Here is a 17101-nt window from a genome sequence, read left to right as displayed (position 1 = left end):
TAAGGTAGAGAGCATCTGCGTCAGATTCTGTAACTTCACATTTATAGAGTACTTCATATATATTCTCCTCAGATTCTAATAAAAGCACTGGAAAGTAGGCAGGGCAAAATTTACTAGATCTGTTTTAGAAATGAAGAAATCAGAGGTCAATTAAATTAACTCACCGTGGCTTAGATGTAGGGCCTGAATTAAAATCTTTGTGTTAACTTCTGGATTAAGTAAATTAAATTTGGCAAGTGTTTATTCAATGCCTAGTATGTGTTAGTTGTAAAGACATGTTCAAAGTTGCAAAAATAAATAAGACATCATCCATGCCCTCAATTAATGTACAAGCTTCTTGGAAAGATAGAGACTACTAATAGAAGCTGAAAAGATTCCTTCCTTGGCTTTGATGACCAAATTCAATTTTCTCCAAACTCAGTCTGTGGCTTCCAATTTCTTCCTGACTATGACTACTAATTCCAGGGCACCTAACGGATTTGTATATAGTTACTGCACCTCTAGGCAAGACCATGTGGCTGAAAAATCCTTAATGGGGTTAGAGAAGAGAGAAGGATGCAAATTTAGTGAAGTTCATTCCATACTCTCCAAAGCCAAGGATATGACTTAGCAGAACGGGAAATTCCAAAACAAGGGACTGAATGGGTAAGAAAGGACAGAAATAATTATTTCCTTTTCACAGAATTTTACTAACTGGGCAGTTTAGAATTTATGTTGTTGAAGATGACTACTGCATACCAAAGAGGATAATAACTTGTAGGAAATATTTGTAACTATAATTCAGAGTGATAAAGGTCACAGATGGACGAGAATGTTCCAAGACAACTTTTTCATGAGGAATTAATGCATCAGACATTGCAAAGTGTTGCCATCCAGATTTTATTATATAGAAGATAATGAGAGAACCAGGAACCCATGTTTTCTTCATGGACTGCAAAAATTAGTGAAGAAAAACCTAGCACAGTTGTTCTCAAACTTGAGCATGTATCTGAATCACCTGAAAGGCTGGGTCCCACCCCAAGAGATTCTCATTCACTCAATCTGTGATGGGGCCCAAGAAGTCATGTTTCTTACAAATTCAGGTAATGGTGATGCTGTTGGTTCAGGTCCCACACTTTGAGAACTGCTGGTTTCTCATCAAGTCCACAAGATACATTCATACCTGTTGACAATTTAATTAGCTCCCTATTACTGACTTAGTAATGTTATTCTCCCCATCAATATAATGGCCAAAAATAAGACTAAATCAAGAAAAAGTTACGTTTAGTAACCTAAAGAGACCATCTATTTAAGAGCACGAATGAATGAGATTGTGAAATTATGCATTTGGGTGTTTCGCAGAGGTAACCAAGTGAGCTACATCTAACAAGTAGGAAACATTGTCCTTTAAAAGCCTTTACCTTACTTGAGGCAGACATGAATTTTGTTTCTTATACTCAAGAGGACACCATTTGGACCTCTCTATACCTTAAATGTTATCCAGGGGTCCATCCTCTTTCTTTTTTTTCTCACTACTCACCTTTTCTGAGTTTTCTTAACCACCTTCCCTACCTTTATTTACTATAAATATCAGAGGTTAGTACCTTTGTTCAGGTTAAGAAATACCTTTGAGAATTTGATTATTGCTATAGATTCTTTATAAAAAGTAAACATATACAATTATACATATACGTTTTACATCCAATTCAAGATAACCAGAGATTCTCACTCAAGTCCACAGGCCCAGGTGAAGAGCTCCTTACCCATATGCTAATGATTCAAAAATCTGTGATCCTGGGCTTCAGGACTACCTATCCAAATGTCTACTTAACATCTATATTTGAATGTCACAGAAAAGCCTCAAAATCTACACATACTGAGGAATGACTACTTAATGGGGTTGGGGTTTCCTTTTGGAGTGATGAGAAAGTTCTAGAACTAGATAGTGATGGTTACACAACATTGTGAATATACTTAATGTCACTGAATTATACACTTTAAAATGGTAAAGTTTACGTAATGTGTATTTTACCACAAAAAAACTACATTTACAAAACCGAATTATCATATCTATTCCCCATCTCTCACACACCCCAAATCTGTGCTTTCTTTTTTATTTCCTGTATCTTTGACAATGATCCTTTACTCTCCCGCTTGTAATGAATCATGAAGTTCTGTACATACTCCCTTGTTAATAGAGCAGTAACATGGAATAGTCACCTACTTCTCTCTGTCTCCCAAGTTTCTTCCTAAGTTCAGACCACCATCTTTAGCCTTCTCATCTCCAGTTTTGTACCTTCCCATCCTTCACTCCAATCCCACTTCAAATGACTCTTCATTATTATCTAGCCAGTGATCTTTCTAAAATGCTATCTTTTTGTTATGCTCACCATCCTCCTGCTCAAAGCCAACTGTCCAATGAATATAAACTGCCTGCAATTTCCAGCACAGCACTAACTTTTTTTTTTTAATTCCAAGTAATTAGAATTTTTAATTCCAAGTAATTAGAATTACTCCAAGTGCTTAGAACTCATTTTCCCTCTGTTTAGACCTGGCTAAGTCCTATTGGGTAAGATTCAGTTTACATCATCTTCCTCAGGACATCTTTTCAAATACCCCAAGGATGGCTCAGGTGTCTTTACTATGAGTTCCCACAGTACATTCCATGTTCATGCACATCTTAACATTTACACCTTAAATTGAAATTATCTGTCTCCTTCGAGGGTAGGGGCTATATATCAATGCATCTCCAGTGCCTAAAACAGGGCCTAGCATGTGGTATGGTCTAAAGAAATACTTTTGAATAAAGAAACAAGTGATCCCCTAGTGAATGATGGAAACCCTAATGTCAGAAGTCACACAATCCTGGAGAACTTTCCAATGACTTCCTACCTTACTCCAGTTAAAAGCCAAAGTCATTACAATGGGCTACAGGGACCTATGTGTTCTGACTTCATCTCCTATTATTCTAGTCTAAGCTTCATTCACTCAGTTCCAGCCACACTTTGGGACCTTGACTACAAAAGGTGTTTCAGCCATAGAGCCATTTAGTCCCGTACAGGGAGGAGGAAAGGAACGGAAATATACTGAGCCTCCAGTATGTATCAGGCCCCATGCTAGGCACCTGCATGTGTCGTATCATAGAATCCTCACAGTGACCCTGGCCAAAGGCATTACTATCCTCATTTCACAGCTAAGGAGACTAAGTCTTAGAGTAGATATTGAATTTGAACAGAGGGAAAGAGTCCATAGTGTGACTTTTCATTCCCTAGATACTGAGTGTGCTGATTAAACTGTTTGCTGTGTCTCCTGCCCAACTCCTACTGCCCTATGATGGAAAGCTGACCTCTATTAACTACCTACCATCATTCAGACTACCTTGACCCTGGGCTTCTGTTTGGGTCTTACCGATGGAAGATACCAGCTGGAGACTGGAGGGCAGGAGGAGGGAGAAAGGTTAAGGTATTTATTTCTCTGCTTCCTCTCTGCCAGGTCAAGTTCTTACAGTGGCTGCTTAGCCATAGCTCTTGCCAGACAGTCTCTTTCAGATTGTAGCTCTAACTGGGCTCTGGTAACAACACTCCCTCCCCTTTTCCCTATTCAGGCCAAGGAGTGCTACTGACGCACCACTATTGTGGTTACCATTCCTTTCTAGTTCTTTTAACACTGACTATAACTTTGTAAATGGCCCTTTGGTTGAACTCTATTCAGTTATACCCTTTTGAATATACCATTTTTCTGTAAGGACTCTAGCTAGGAAAACAATGGCATGTTGTTTTCCTTTGCACTTCAATTTCCAATATCTACAATACAGTCTCCTTTCTTTCCTCTAACCCGAAGCTTCCCATCTTTCCAGGCCTACCTGGTCTCCTAGGAAGTCTCTCAAAATACTCCGTTACCTACAGAGAAATGCTGGTGTAACCACTATTGTGCTGAATCTAGTGTGACATTAGCACTTGGCTATCCTTGAAGTTCTATGACCTTTCAGCTTTGTTGGTCTGACCATCCCATCAGGGCAGTAACTCCTTAGGAGGAGGGAACTTTAGCAGTTAGAATCTCTAAACAAACATATTTTAGCTGGAAGGAACCTTGCAGTTTACCTTGCCTAACCTCCTTATTTTACAGACGGGGAGGCTCAGGCTCACACAGGGAAAGTCTCTCATGGCTATATAGTGGCAGACTTAAGTCCATAGTCTAGATTCTTCCGACTACTTCACCATGCTGTGATCCTGCACTGGGTACTCAGTAGGCACTCAATGTGCTGATGACTCATTGCTAAACGTATACAGAGGTTATTGTTTTGTTCAATGCTAGGCCCCATGTCTAGATGAGGACCTGGTACATAGGATGTGCTCTGCAAATATTTGTTGATTTCGAACCCACGATGAAGCAAGACAAATTCCTTGCAAATTAATCAGAATTCAGAGGATCATTAATAATAATAATAATAATAATCCCTTATACACTGAGAAAATGTGTAGTTTTCAAAGCACTGTCACATTTCAATGAGCTCATTTATTCCCTCTGACGTAAACATGGCATTAGCCTATTTAACAGATGCAAGACACAGCCTCTGAGAAATTAAAGGTCAGGCCCTCTGACTACCACGTAGCAGAGCTAAGACCAGTATTCATGGTATTATACCATCTCTACTATTCCACGTTGCTCCTTCAGCTTTGCCATTCTGCTTCTAGGTATGGCAGGCTCATTCAAGGAGCTAGTCAAAATAATCACAATGGATAGGTAGGTTGTACCCTTATGATGAACGAAGTGATGTTTTGCTTTTTTAAAAACCTACTATGGGGGCCGGCCCGGTGGCTCAGGCAGTTAGAGCTCCGTGCTCCTAACTGCAAAGGCTGCCGGTTCGATTCCCACATGGGTCAGTGGGCTCCCAACCACAAGGTTGTCGGTTCAACTCCTCAAGTCCCGCAAGGGATGGTGGGCAGCGCCCCCTGCAACTAAGATTGAACATGGCACCTTGAACTGAGCTGCCTCCCGGATGGCTCAGTTGGTTGGAACGCATCCACTCAACCACAACGTTGCCAGTTCGATTCCTCCTCGACTCCCGCAAGGCATGGTAGGCTGCACCCCCTGCAACTAGCAACGGCAACTGGGCCTGGAGCTGAGCTGCGCCCTCCACAACTAAGACTGAAAGGACAACAACTTGACTTGGAAAAAAAAAAAGCCTGGAAGTACACACTGTTCCCCAATAAAGTCCTGTTCCCCTTCTCCAATTAAAAAAAAAGAAAAAGATAGATCAAAATGGCGGCATGAGGTGAGCCTCTGTAAAGCTCCCCTGGAATTTACAACTAATCGAACAACAATAACTCCACAAAGGACTCCCTGCACAGCAGACAGGCAAGACGAAGAGGCCCACTACTGAATTCACCTAAAGGTGGGAGAATCGCGCGAGTGGGGGAGGAGGGAAGGGAGAAGTGCAGACATGGAGCCACGGGCGCAGGACGCAGACCTGGCTCAGTGTTCTGAGCTCGCTGCATCCCGGAACTACTGCAGCTGCGGGAGAGGGAAGAACTCGGACTGCTAGGGCTCTGCTTCTGGACGACAGGGCTGAGGGGGCAGCATATAACACGGCTGAACCCAACGCTCACGGCAGAGACCTCGAAGCAAAGACTGAGGGAAGAAGGCTGAAAACGGTGGTTTAAGCCCTCACTGCCCAGCAGAGAATGGAAGCCTTAGGCACTGAGACTAGACGCCCCCTCCCTACCCTCCCAGAGCTCGCCCCGCCCCCACCTGCCCGATGCTAGAAGCAAAAAGTAGCAGAGTCAGATCAAAAGAACAGAATATTTGCTGTTCTGAGAACTGTGGACCACAGACACAAATTCGCAGCCCAACTAGTTCTGGCAAAGGGGAGGGAGCTGTGGAAGTAGGACCGGCTGTGGTGGTGGTCGCTGCCATTGCTCTGGGCCACCTCTTACAACTCACCCCGCCCCTGGCCCCACCTATCTGGGTGGATCCCTGCAGGAGTAAACAGAACTGCTGAAACATACGGCTCTGAATCTGGTGCAGAAAGAGCTTTGGAACTTCAAAAGCTCTCTGCATCCCCACAGGGACGTGGCGCCCTATGACCCAGGCGAACTGTTAACAGAGGAGAAGCCCATCTTCCAGGGAATCCCCCCATTGTGTGAGAAGCTGGAATCGTGCAGAGAAAACATAGCACTATTGTGTGAGAGAGGCAAGAAAAGGCTGCAGTCAGAGAGAAAATAAAACATTCTACCAACAAATATTGGAAAACAAAAGAAAGGCGGAGAGTAAAGGCCTGAACCGGAATATGGGAATGGAGAAAGTAAGCGTGCTGAAGAAAATGGAATACTCTAAATATCAAATTTTCTTTTACATAAACTTAAAGGTAACCACTCAAAAAACATCCAGAACTGAAATATATACTGTAATAAAAGAAGAAACAGAGGGAAACATCATAGAATACCACCACACAGAAATAACAGACAACAACAAAAAGGCAAAGAAACAATGGAGACACAGCCTTACCAGAAAACTAAAGATAGAATGACAGGAAATCCTCACGTATCAACAATCACCCTAAATGTAAATGGACTGAACTCACCAATAAAGAGACACAGAGTAGCAGATTGGATCAAAAAACTAAACCCAACCATATGCTGTCTCCAAGAGACACATCTCAGCTACAAGGACAAGCATAGACTCAAAGTGAAAGGGTGGAAATTGACACTCCAAGCAAATGGTATCCAGAGAAAATCAGGTGTAGTCATAATGATATCAGATGAAACAGACTTCAGGGTGAAAAAGATAACGAGAGACAAAGATGGACATTTCATAATGGTAAAGGGGCTATACAACAAGAAGACATAACAGTCATCAATATTTATGCCCCCAATCAAGGAGCACCAAAATATACCAAGCACCTACTAATAGAACTAAAGGGAGAAATTGACCAAAACACAATTATACTAGGGGACTTAAACACATCATTAACAGTTATGGATAGATCATCCAAACAGAAAATAAATAGCAAAACAGCAGCCCTAAATGACACATTAGATGAAATGGACATCATTGACATATATAGAGCACTTCATCCTAAAACATCAAACTATACATTCTTTTTGAGTGTACATGGAACATTCTCAAGGATAGACCATATATTGGGACATAAAATCAGCCTCAGCAAATTTAAGAAGATTGAAATCATACCAAGCATATTCTCTGATCACAAGGCTTTGAAATTGGATATCAACTGCAATAAAAAAGCAAGAAAAAACACAAATACATGGAGATTAAACAACATACTTTTAAAGAACGACTGGGTCAAAGAAGAAATTAGAGGAGAGATCAAAAGATAAACAGAAATAAATGACAATGAAAATACATCCTACCAAAATTTTTGGGATGCAGCGAAAGCAGTTTTAAGAGGGAAATTTATATCATTACAGGCCTATCTCAAAAACAAGAAAAAACCGCATGTTACCCCTTAAAGAACTAGAAAAAGAAGAACAAGTGAAACCCAAGGTCAGCAGAAGAAAGGAAATAACAAAAATCAGAGCAGAACTAAATGAAATAGAGAACAAAAAGACAATAGAAAAAATTAATGTGACAAAGAGCTGGTTCTTTGAAAAGATTAACAAAATTGACAAACCATTGGCTAGACTCACTAAGATAAAAACAGAGAAGACACTAATTAACAAAATCAGAAATGAAAAAGGGGAAGTTATCACGGACACCACAGAAATACAAAGGATCATGCAAGAATACTATGGAGGACTATATGTCACCAAATTCTATAACCTACAAAAAATGGACAAGTTCTTAGAAATATATAGCCTTCCAAGGCTGAACCATGAAGAACTGGAAAATCTAAACAGACCCATCACCAGTAACGAAATTGAATCAGTCATCCAAAACCTTCCTGAAAACAAAAGTCCAGGACCAGATGGCTTCACTAGTGAATTCTACCAAACCTTCAAAGAGGATCTAATACCTGCTCAAGCTCTTCCAAAAAATTGAAGAAGAGACAGTACTCCCTAACTCATTTTATGAGACCAACATTACCCTGATACCAAAACCTGGTAAGGACAACACAAAAAAAGAAAACTACAGACCTATATCTCTGATGAATACTGATGCAAAAATCCTAAACAAAATTCTAGCAAATCGAATACAACAATGCATTAAAAAGATTATTCACCACGACCAAGTGGGGTTCATCCCCGGGGCACAAGGATGGTTCAACATTCGCAAATCCATCAATGTGATACATCACATAAACAAAATAAAGGACAAAAATCATATGATTATATCAATTGATGCAGAAAAAGCATTTGACAATATACAACAGCCATTTATGATTAAAACACTCAATAAAATAGGTATATAAGGAAAATACCTTAACATAATAAAGGCCATATATGACAAGCCCTCAGCTAATCTCATAATTAATGGAGAAAAACTGAAGCCATTTGCTCTACGTTCAGGAACACGACAGGGCTGTCCCCTATCACCTCTGCTTTTCAACATAGTGTTGGAAGTCCTTGCCAGAGCCATCAGGCAAGAGAAAGAAATAAAAGGCATCCAAATTGGGAATGAAAAAGTTAAATTATCACTCTTTGCAGATGACATGATGCTATATATAGAAAACCCTAAAGACTCCACCAAAAAGCTATTAGAAACAATCAACGAATACAGTAAAGTTGCTGGCTACAAAATCAACGTACAGAAGTCCATTGCATTCCTATATACTAACAATGAAATCTCAGAAAAATAAATACAAAAAACAATTCCCTTTGCAATTGCAGCAAAGAGAATAAAATACCTAGGAATAAACTTAACCAAGGATGTGAAGGATGTATCTGCTGAAAACTATAAAACATTTTTTAAAGAAATTGCACAAAGAAATGGAAAGACATTCCGTGCTCATGGATTGGAAGAATCAACATAGTTAAAATGGCCATATTACCCAAAGAAATATACAGATTTAATGCAATCCCCATCAAAATCCCAATGGCATTTTTTTTAAGAAATAGAACAAAAAAATGATCAGATTTGTTTGGAACCACAAAAGACCCCGAATAGCCAAAGCAATCTTAAGAAAAAAGAACAATGCTGGAGGTATCACACTGCCTGACTTTAGCTTGTACTACAGGGCTACAATAATCAAAAGAGCATGGTATTGGCAGAAAAACAGACACAATGACCAATGGAATAGAATTGAGACACAGAAATAAAACCACATAAATATGGACAGATAATTTTTGACAAAGAAGCTAAAAACATACAATGGAAGACAGCCTCTTCAATAAGTGGTGCTGTGAGAATTGGATAGCAATGTGCAGAAGGATGAAACTGGACTGCTATCTGTCACCATGTACCAAAATTAATTCAAAATGGATCAAAGACTTAAGCATAAGACCTGACATAATAAACTGCATAGAAGAAAACATAGGTACTAAACTTACGGACCTTGGGTTCAAAGAGCATTTTATGAATTTGACTCCAAAGGCAATGCAAGTAAAAGCTAAAATAAACGAATGGGACTATATGAAACTTAAAAGCTTCTGCACAGGAAAAGAAACCATCAACAAAATAAAGAGGCAACCGACTGAATGGGAGAAGATTTTTGCAAACAGTGCCTCCGATAAGGGGCTAATATCCAAAATATACAAGGAAGTCATGAAGCTCAACAACAAAAAAACAAACAACCCAATTGAAAAATGGGCAGAGGACCTGAAGAGACATTTCTCCAATGAGGACATACAAATGGCAAATAGACATATGAAAAAATGCTCAACATCACTAATCATCACAGAAATGCAAATAAAAACCACAATGAGATATCACCTCACCCCAGTCAGAATGGCTATCATCAGCAAGACAAATAATAACAAGTGTTGGAGAGGCTGTGGAGAAAAAGGAACCCTCATACACTGTTGTTGGGAATGCAGACTGGTGCAGCCGTTATGGAAGGCAGTGTGGAGGTTCCTCAAAAAATTACGAATAGAATTACCATATGACCCAGCAATCCCTCTCCTGGTATCTACCCAAAAAATCTGAAAACATTTATCCATAAAGACACGTGTGCTCCAATGTTCATTGCAGCTTTGTTTACGGTGGCCAAGACATGGAAACAACCAAAATGTCCTTTGATAGATGAATGGATAAAGAAGTTGTGGTATATATACACAATGGAATACTATTCGGCGGTAAGAAAAGATGATATAGGAACATTTGTGACAACATGGATGGATCTTGAGAGTATAATGCTAAGCTAAATAAGTCAGACAGAAAAAGCAGAGAACCATATGATTTCACTGATATGTGGTATATAAATCAAAAACAACAAAAGCACAAGACAAACAAATGAGAAACAAAAACTCATAAACACAGACAATAGTTTAGTGGTTACCAGAGGGTAACAGGGGGTGGGGGGAGGCAGATGAGGGTAAGGGGGATCAAATATATGGTGATGGAAGTAGAACTGACTCTGGGTGGTGAACACACAATGGGATTTATAGATGATATAATACAGAATTGCACATCTGAAATCTATGTAATTTTACTAACAATTGTCACCCCAACAAATCAAAAAAAAAAACCTACTATGAAAGGTCCTTCTGTTCTACTTCTGATTAGATACAGCCTGCAGAATACCCCATCCCATCCCCCACTCACCCAGTCCCTATCCTGTGAGACCTGTTACTTCCCTCAGAGAGGAGGGTTACCATGTGTGTGTTCTGGCACGAAAGAGACAGTGCTGACCAGAGCCAGACCCTTTTATAACCAGGTGTTCAAAGAAAAACAATGCTTTGCCCATGGCCTGACCCCACCAGAGAAGAACTGAGACACTGGATTTCTTCAAGATCAAATGCATCAGGGAACTACCTACAGATACTTTGTTTGAATTCTCTCATTAAAACAAACAAACAAACAAAAAACAACACTTTACTACGGATTTCACCCTGGATTTTAGCTACTAAGATGATCTCTGACCTAATCAGAGCATTACAGAAACCAAATGACAACCTAAACACATATCCAACCTCTTTGTATTTCAGTTTCCATTAAAAGCCCAAAGTATTGGTGCAGCAATTACCTTGTCCTACATCGGGGATCACAAACTCAAATGCTGAACAGGTACCACGCAAATAATGTAAAGCTCCGTACATAAAAGAAAATGAGTAATGGAGTCTATAATGAATTATAGTAAACTAATTTACCAGTCCCTTCTCAGCTCTAACTATTTGTCACTTGTAGGAATATGAGCTAAGAGTTAACAGATCTTCCCATTTTTCAAAAAACTGGAAATCTGCATTTTTAAAATGTGAAATCTTTTAAAAAGTAAGCTGAAATTCAAATCTGCAAGCCTGTTGCAAACCATGAGTAGTCAGCCATAGTTTGACTTTTCTTCATGGAATTTATTTCCTGCCCCATATGGGAGAGGAACGACAGCAAATGTGCCACTTTCTAGTCAAATATGGTATAAAATTTAGGGCTTCTCGGAGAATCTGGATAGTGCTGGGAAAGTGTACAAAACTCCGAGTTAATAGGAAATGTGCCTTAGCTGGCTGGGGACCTGGGGGTATCTGTTTTATGTGATAACTGGATAAACGGGTACCCTTTGGTAGGTATTTGTGGAATCAAGACCCCCTTTGCTAGGTATCTGGGCAGATATATCCTCTAGAATTGTCGGGAAAACCTGTATACTCGAGTATGGGGAGGAAGTGGTAACCTCAGGGAGTACTGGGAGAACAGTTTACAATAATGAGGAGAGACAGCTACTGGAAAGTTCACAGAGGGGTATGAATGTCAGTGGTATGGGATAGTCTCCAATGTTGGGGGAGGTGATAACCTCTCCTCCAGCGCCACCTTCGGGCGCCTCTTGCTCACCATCGCCGAGCCGCCATCGCCTCCACGGTCCTCCATTTTAACCCACCTTTCTGCGCAGGCGCGGCACAGCCCCAGGTTCCAGCCCAGAGGAGAGCCCCGCCTCCAGCCACGCCCCTTTCCTCGGTTTCCGGAGTCCTGCAGCAGTGGGCCAGGCTTTGAAGTACCTGAGCACTCTCTTTGTGCTGACAGATGGGGAAGGGAGATGAACGATTCAGACCCCGCCTTTGGGTAGATCCAGGCTGATGAGGGCAGACAGACAAGTAGAGTTTTATCAAGTTATAAATGTAGAGTGCGGTGGGGAGGGGTCCATAGTTGGTTGGGTTTTAAAGGTAGCCAAGGTGTCACAGGCTAGGAGGCAGTGGAAAAGGCTGTGGATTGTTCAGAAAGCGGGAACAGAATGTGCAAAGGCACAGAGGGGTAGGAGTGCACAGTGTGTGTGTGTGTGAACTGCAAAGAGCTTTAGAATGGCTGCATATTGGTGGGGGGGATGCCTGTGCTTGTCTTGAAGGGTCTTGGAGTTTCAGCCTGAAGACTATGATAGGTAACCACTGAATAGCTTTAACAGGAGTGAGATTTACCAAAGTGTGTGAAGAGGGCAGGGGCAGAATGGAGGCATGTGATTATCACAGTAATCCAGAAAAGAACTACAAGCCACTACTCCATTTGTGGTATTGGGAACTGAGGTGAGACAATGGATTCGCGATGTAAGTTTGAGGCAGAAATGATAGAAGGCAACTGATTTGGGAAAGGAGGAAGTTTAAAAAATGACGGGGCAACTGAATTGTAAGGATTTATTTAGCAAGCAAATGGAAAGGAGAAACTGAGAGGCTGGAGTTATTCCCTGACCTGTACCCTCACTCAGTCCCCACCCCGTAAGTGGTAATGGTGCAGGTTGAGAAAGTAGGTGAGCACTTTCTTGCTTCAGCTTTTCTGATTCCTATGCCAGGAAGCCTCACTTTTACCTTGTTTCCTCCCCTCTGGGAGTAGACTTTCTACTCTGGCCCTTCTCCCTTGAATTTTCCCAAATGCAAGGCCACTGTGCACTCCTAGGACTACACCTCTGTCCCATACATGGCAGCCTCCACCCTCCACCAAATTCTGGAGGCATGTCTCTCCCCAGGAGGCCACTGCCTTGTCCTCAGAGCCCAGGCTGTGTCTGTCACAGAAGAAGTGCCTCATGAGTCTAGAAAAGGAAAGACAGCACGGACTAGTTTTCAATGGTACATGTCATCTCCTACACTTCCGGACCTTTTGCAGGAAGCTGATGCCCTGGTCCCGTGATCCTGTTAACTGGATTGGTGATCTCACGTCAAGGTCAAGATGCTAGCACATTGGCTGCTTTATTGCTTGGTGCTTATCTGGAGATGCTTTAGGCTCCACAACTTGCGGGGTGGGGCGGGGGTGGGGTAGAACTGGAGGGGAGTGGAACAGCAGCAAAGGGCCACTGGTCCAAAATCTATCATTATATAGGATAGTCATTTCTATAGCTTTCCATACTTTAGCAGAATTACAACACACAAAAGGTTGCTATAATTTATTACAGACTAGGGAATAATCTCTTGAAACAATGGCACATACAATAATTAACAACAAAGATGCTTAGTTTCTTGTTTCATGTAATGGCTAGTACAGCTGTGGACAACACAGAGTCCACAGGAAGTCCAGGGAGGAAGTCCAGGAGGTGGCTACCAAGGATATTAAAGGAGAATGTCACATCTCTGAGCAAAGGCCTGTGAAGTCCATATGACCCCAAAAGAGTTCGTCTCTGACCTCCCAGGGCCTGTTGAGGGTCCCCTCCATCTGGCCTGTACAGAGAGATCACAGTCCAAGCTCCTTCTGTAGGACTGAACATTTATGAGGGGAATAGCAGCTGACCTAGATGAAAGGGAGTGTGGTCAAAGGCTAGATTCTTTCTACAAGGGGAGGGGCAGCCAGAAGGCAGTGGCCATAGGTAAGGAGGGCTTTCTAAACTGATTTACAAAATTTTTGGCTTTGTTCAGGGGCCTACCCAAGAAGAAAATACAGATCCTCCAACTACCCGCAGGTGCACACACATAACAACAGCTTCTCATGTCCCAAAGCATCACTCCCCTTTCTACAGGAGTGAGGTAGGGGGACTCCTGGGAAGGTGACCCCTGGTGCTTGGGTTTCAAAGAATATTCTGCTCACGGCTCTGAAGCACCATGTGAAACTGCTTCTGCTCATCACAGATATACTCGTAATCTGGGGGAAGATATTAGCACAGCTAATTTCTAGAAGGTATCTTGTTCAATTTCAAAGCCTTGTTCTCACTGGAGCCACACAAAACCAGTGGATTCTTCAAGGGACAGTCTGAATTCTATTCTGTCTGCTCCTGCCATGGCCAGACTCCAATCCAGATTCCAGGGCTCAGTGATACCTATAGGCTCAACTGACTACTTAGTTAGCCAGGCACAAGTTCCTGGCCCTCTAAACTTGTTCTACTAATGATTGATTGGTACATGTGGGTCCAACTTGATAAGGTGTGGTAATGGAAAGGGGTAGAGATGGGAGAGATGGGGTGTGGAGTGGAGGGAATGTCTGCCAAGAATGGCTGACACTCTCAGAAATGTCTGTTCTCTCTTTATGGAAAATCTCCCTATGTGGTAACCCCCACAGCCCAGCATCTAGCACCACAGACCTGCTGGTCAGGGATTCATGACCCCTTCTGTGAAAAGCTGAATTCTTACCACCCCAAATTTTTTCTTAAATTTCCTTAGTTGAAGGAGTCAGCCTCTTGATAATGAAGACCCTAAGCTGGCTACATAGTAACTCCCACTGGCCCTAACTTGTGAAACTGGGGCCATCTGGTTGGCACAGGAGCTTAGCTCCCCTCCTCCATGGAACGAGACTCCGATTTGAGCTTCACAAACTCTCGAGCCACTTCGTCATTGCTCCTCTGAGACAGAATCCGAAGAATGGTCATGCCTGTCTCATCCATGTGGATCTTCCGGCCCAAGGGGCACCAGCAGGCACAGCTGCCCTTGGCGGCCACATCTCTCAGAGGCAGCACAGCCAGCCCTAGGATGCGATCCTCCCGGGCAAAGCAATAATCCTTCACACATATTTGCAACTCATAGGCTTCCGGTCCCTCTTCGTTTCCCAGGAGGCTGTGAGCACAGGGTAGGTGGAAAGCAGAAGGCCACAAATGAAGGAGTCTTCCCCTGAATTCATCCCAACTGCCATCCAGCCCATTCCTCCTCTCCCATCTCAAGTCTTATCCCCCAGACCACCCCCGTCCAGAGTCCTGCAGGTCCCCCACCCCATAACTTACAAGTGAAATGTCTCATTGTACTTGGGGGCCCAGTTGTTGCTTTTTGACTTGGTTGTAAACTTCCTCTTCTTATCACTTTGGTGTGGGCCAACCATGGTCACTTCCACAAAGGGCCGGAACATCCCCGCCGTCTGCCACTTGAGGTCATTGGCAGCCACAACTGCTCAAACAAGGGAAGCTTGTGAGGGATCCCACCAAGTGTTGCCAGTCGTGAGCCCCAGGTGGCATTCCCCGTGGAGGAAGGCTAAGCTGGAGGGCTGGGATAAGCAGCCCCTGCTTTTGACTGATGAGGTCACTGGGCAAGAAAAGGTCTGAGACCTGTAAGTCCATGCCACTCACCTTTCACCGTGACCTTGTGCTCGCCAGTGCCAGGATGTGTAAATAAGTCCACCTGAATAGAGACTTCTCCCACAGGATCATCCACACCAGACCCTGAGGGACAGATGACAGATGATCCCCCACTGGCGCACTCTAAGACTTTAGACCTAATTGTTCCAGGTAAAACTGAGGAGTTAGGAGGCCACCACCTTATACCCTGAAGCAAGAAACGGTTACCCACAATAACATGGCAATGGGAGAAGCAAAGAAAGGGGATAAGGAATGCGGCTGTGTACTAAAACACAAGTTAGGCTAATAACATCTAAGGTAATACTTCTTCCAAAAACATACCTGGAATCTCTGTTTCCCCAAACCTCTCCTATCTCCTCGGCTAAAGAATTTTCCATTGAAAGATATTAGGGGAAGGAGAGTGCTGCCCCCCTGTGTCTTTGTTTGGGAACTATGTCCAGCGCATGGTGTCTTAATGGAACAGTGTGATCCCTTCTAGCCCAAAGGCAGCTGATTCCAGGATTCCTGGAGGCCCCTGCTTGGGAGGGTGCCCTGCTCAGAAGGACTTTTTCCTACTCCAACCTGGACCTCTCCTCAAACAGCTCCCAAATCCCAATGTCTGGCCAATTTGCAGCCTCCCGTAAGCAGAGGCCTCACTTTATTTCGAGAAACACCAGTACCCTGCACCCCAGATAAATCTTTGTCCTACAGTGGAAGGGAGGGGGAATTCTGAGGACAGAACTATTGCTAACCCTGAATCAGATTGTATGAATATAATGTCCATCTCTGAGACCTGAAATAGAGCTTCTGAACTTTGACATCTGGTTCCTCCACCCCCCAGCATAAGCAGCTCATTCTAGTTCACAGGGGACAGTGTGAGCCCATGTTAGAGTCACATCTGTATGGTGTATAACGTACCCTTTTCCGGCCGAATGTCCTCATTAGCAGTAAACCTAATACCTTTCCCATCATGCACTGAGTGAGGACAGGAAAGTCAAGAGGTAGTAGCAGCAGCAGGAGGACAGAGAAAGAAGAATTAGTTAGTGATCTAAGGAGTTAACAGCCATTCAGAGCAGCTCTACAGATATTCTGAGGGAGCACAGATATGGAGTAGGGTGGAGAGAAGCCAGAAAGCTGGGGTCAGTGCCTGGATGCCCCAAATTCGACTTCATGGGCTGAATATCAAGGTGGGGGAGGTGGGACCCAAAGCCCTTAGGACTTACCCTGGGCAGTCTGTGAGCGTACAAAGGTCTTGATAAGTGTGTCTGTGGTCTGTGTGTACAGAGACAGAGCATAGCGTAGGGACTGCAGATCTGGGCTCTTCTCCAGGAAGGTTTTCTTCAGCCCATTGCCTCCTGCATGAAAGTATTGCTGAAAGACAAAAGAGTACCTGCTACTGCCTTACCTCCTTACAGAGAGACACCTCTCCAACACTGTCCTCAGAGGGATGACATCTGAGCAGAGGCTCAATGGAGATGCCAGAAGAGGGTGGTGAGGACAATAAGTCATTCAATAAACAAGATCAGGAATACCACACAGAGCCAGAGTCACAGTCTCTCAGGTGAAGAGACTATTGGGTATCTGGCAAAAATGGTAGAGGATGGCCACATTCCTGGATGTAGTGTT

General features: G+C 42.9%; 2 protein-coding genes across 11 annotated transcripts in view; both read right to left on the bottom strand.

Moving 5' to 3' along the window:
* Positions 1 to 11892, bottom strand: part of LOC308505037 (phospholipid-transporting ATPase FetA-like) — a gene marked incomplete at its 5' end in the record, with an annotated part of 85218 nt that extends 73326 nt beyond the window's left edge. Inside the window, one exon of the mRNA XM_081066696.1 lies at positions 11857 to 11892. Coding sequence (XP_080922822.1) covers positions 11857 to 11892 — 36 coding nt within the window. The remainder of the gene's footprint in view (positions 1 to 11856) is intronic.
* A 1483-nt stretch (positions 11893 to 13375) lies between these two features.
* UNC13B (unc-13 homolog B) overlaps positions 13376 to 17101 on the bottom strand; it is a 180744-nt gene continuing 177018 nt past the window's right edge. For 5 of the 10 annotated variants that reach the window (XM_081067503.1, XM_081067504.1, XM_081067499.1 and 2 more), the window contains 5 exons: positions 16699 to 16846; positions 16394 to 16450; positions 15488 to 15580; positions 15149 to 15308; positions 13376 to 14984 (listed from right to left, as the gene is read on the bottom strand). In XM_081067503.1, the coding sequence (XP_080923629.1) occupies positions 14699 to 14984; positions 15149 to 15308; positions 15488 to 15580; positions 16394 to 16450; positions 16699 to 16846 (744 nt within the window). In that variant the 3' untranslated portion in view covers positions 13376 to 14698. The remainder of the gene's footprint in view (positions 14985 to 15148; positions 15309 to 15487; positions 15581 to 16393; positions 16451 to 16698; positions 16847 to 17101) is intronic. The other 5 variants (XM_081067497.1, XM_081067505.1, XM_081067506.1 and 2 more) reach the window with 1 other exon arrangement.

This window comes from Rhinolophus hipposideros (assembly GCF_964194185.1).
Source record: "Rhinolophus hipposideros genome assembly, chromosome: 11".
In the NCBI taxonomy this organism is placed as follows: domain Eukaryota; kingdom Metazoa; phylum Chordata; class Mammalia; order Chiroptera; family Rhinolophidae; genus Rhinolophus; species Rhinolophus hipposideros.
The sequence above is the reverse complement of the archived record's forward strand: the minus strand, read 5'-3'. Positions and strand labels throughout refer to the sequence as shown.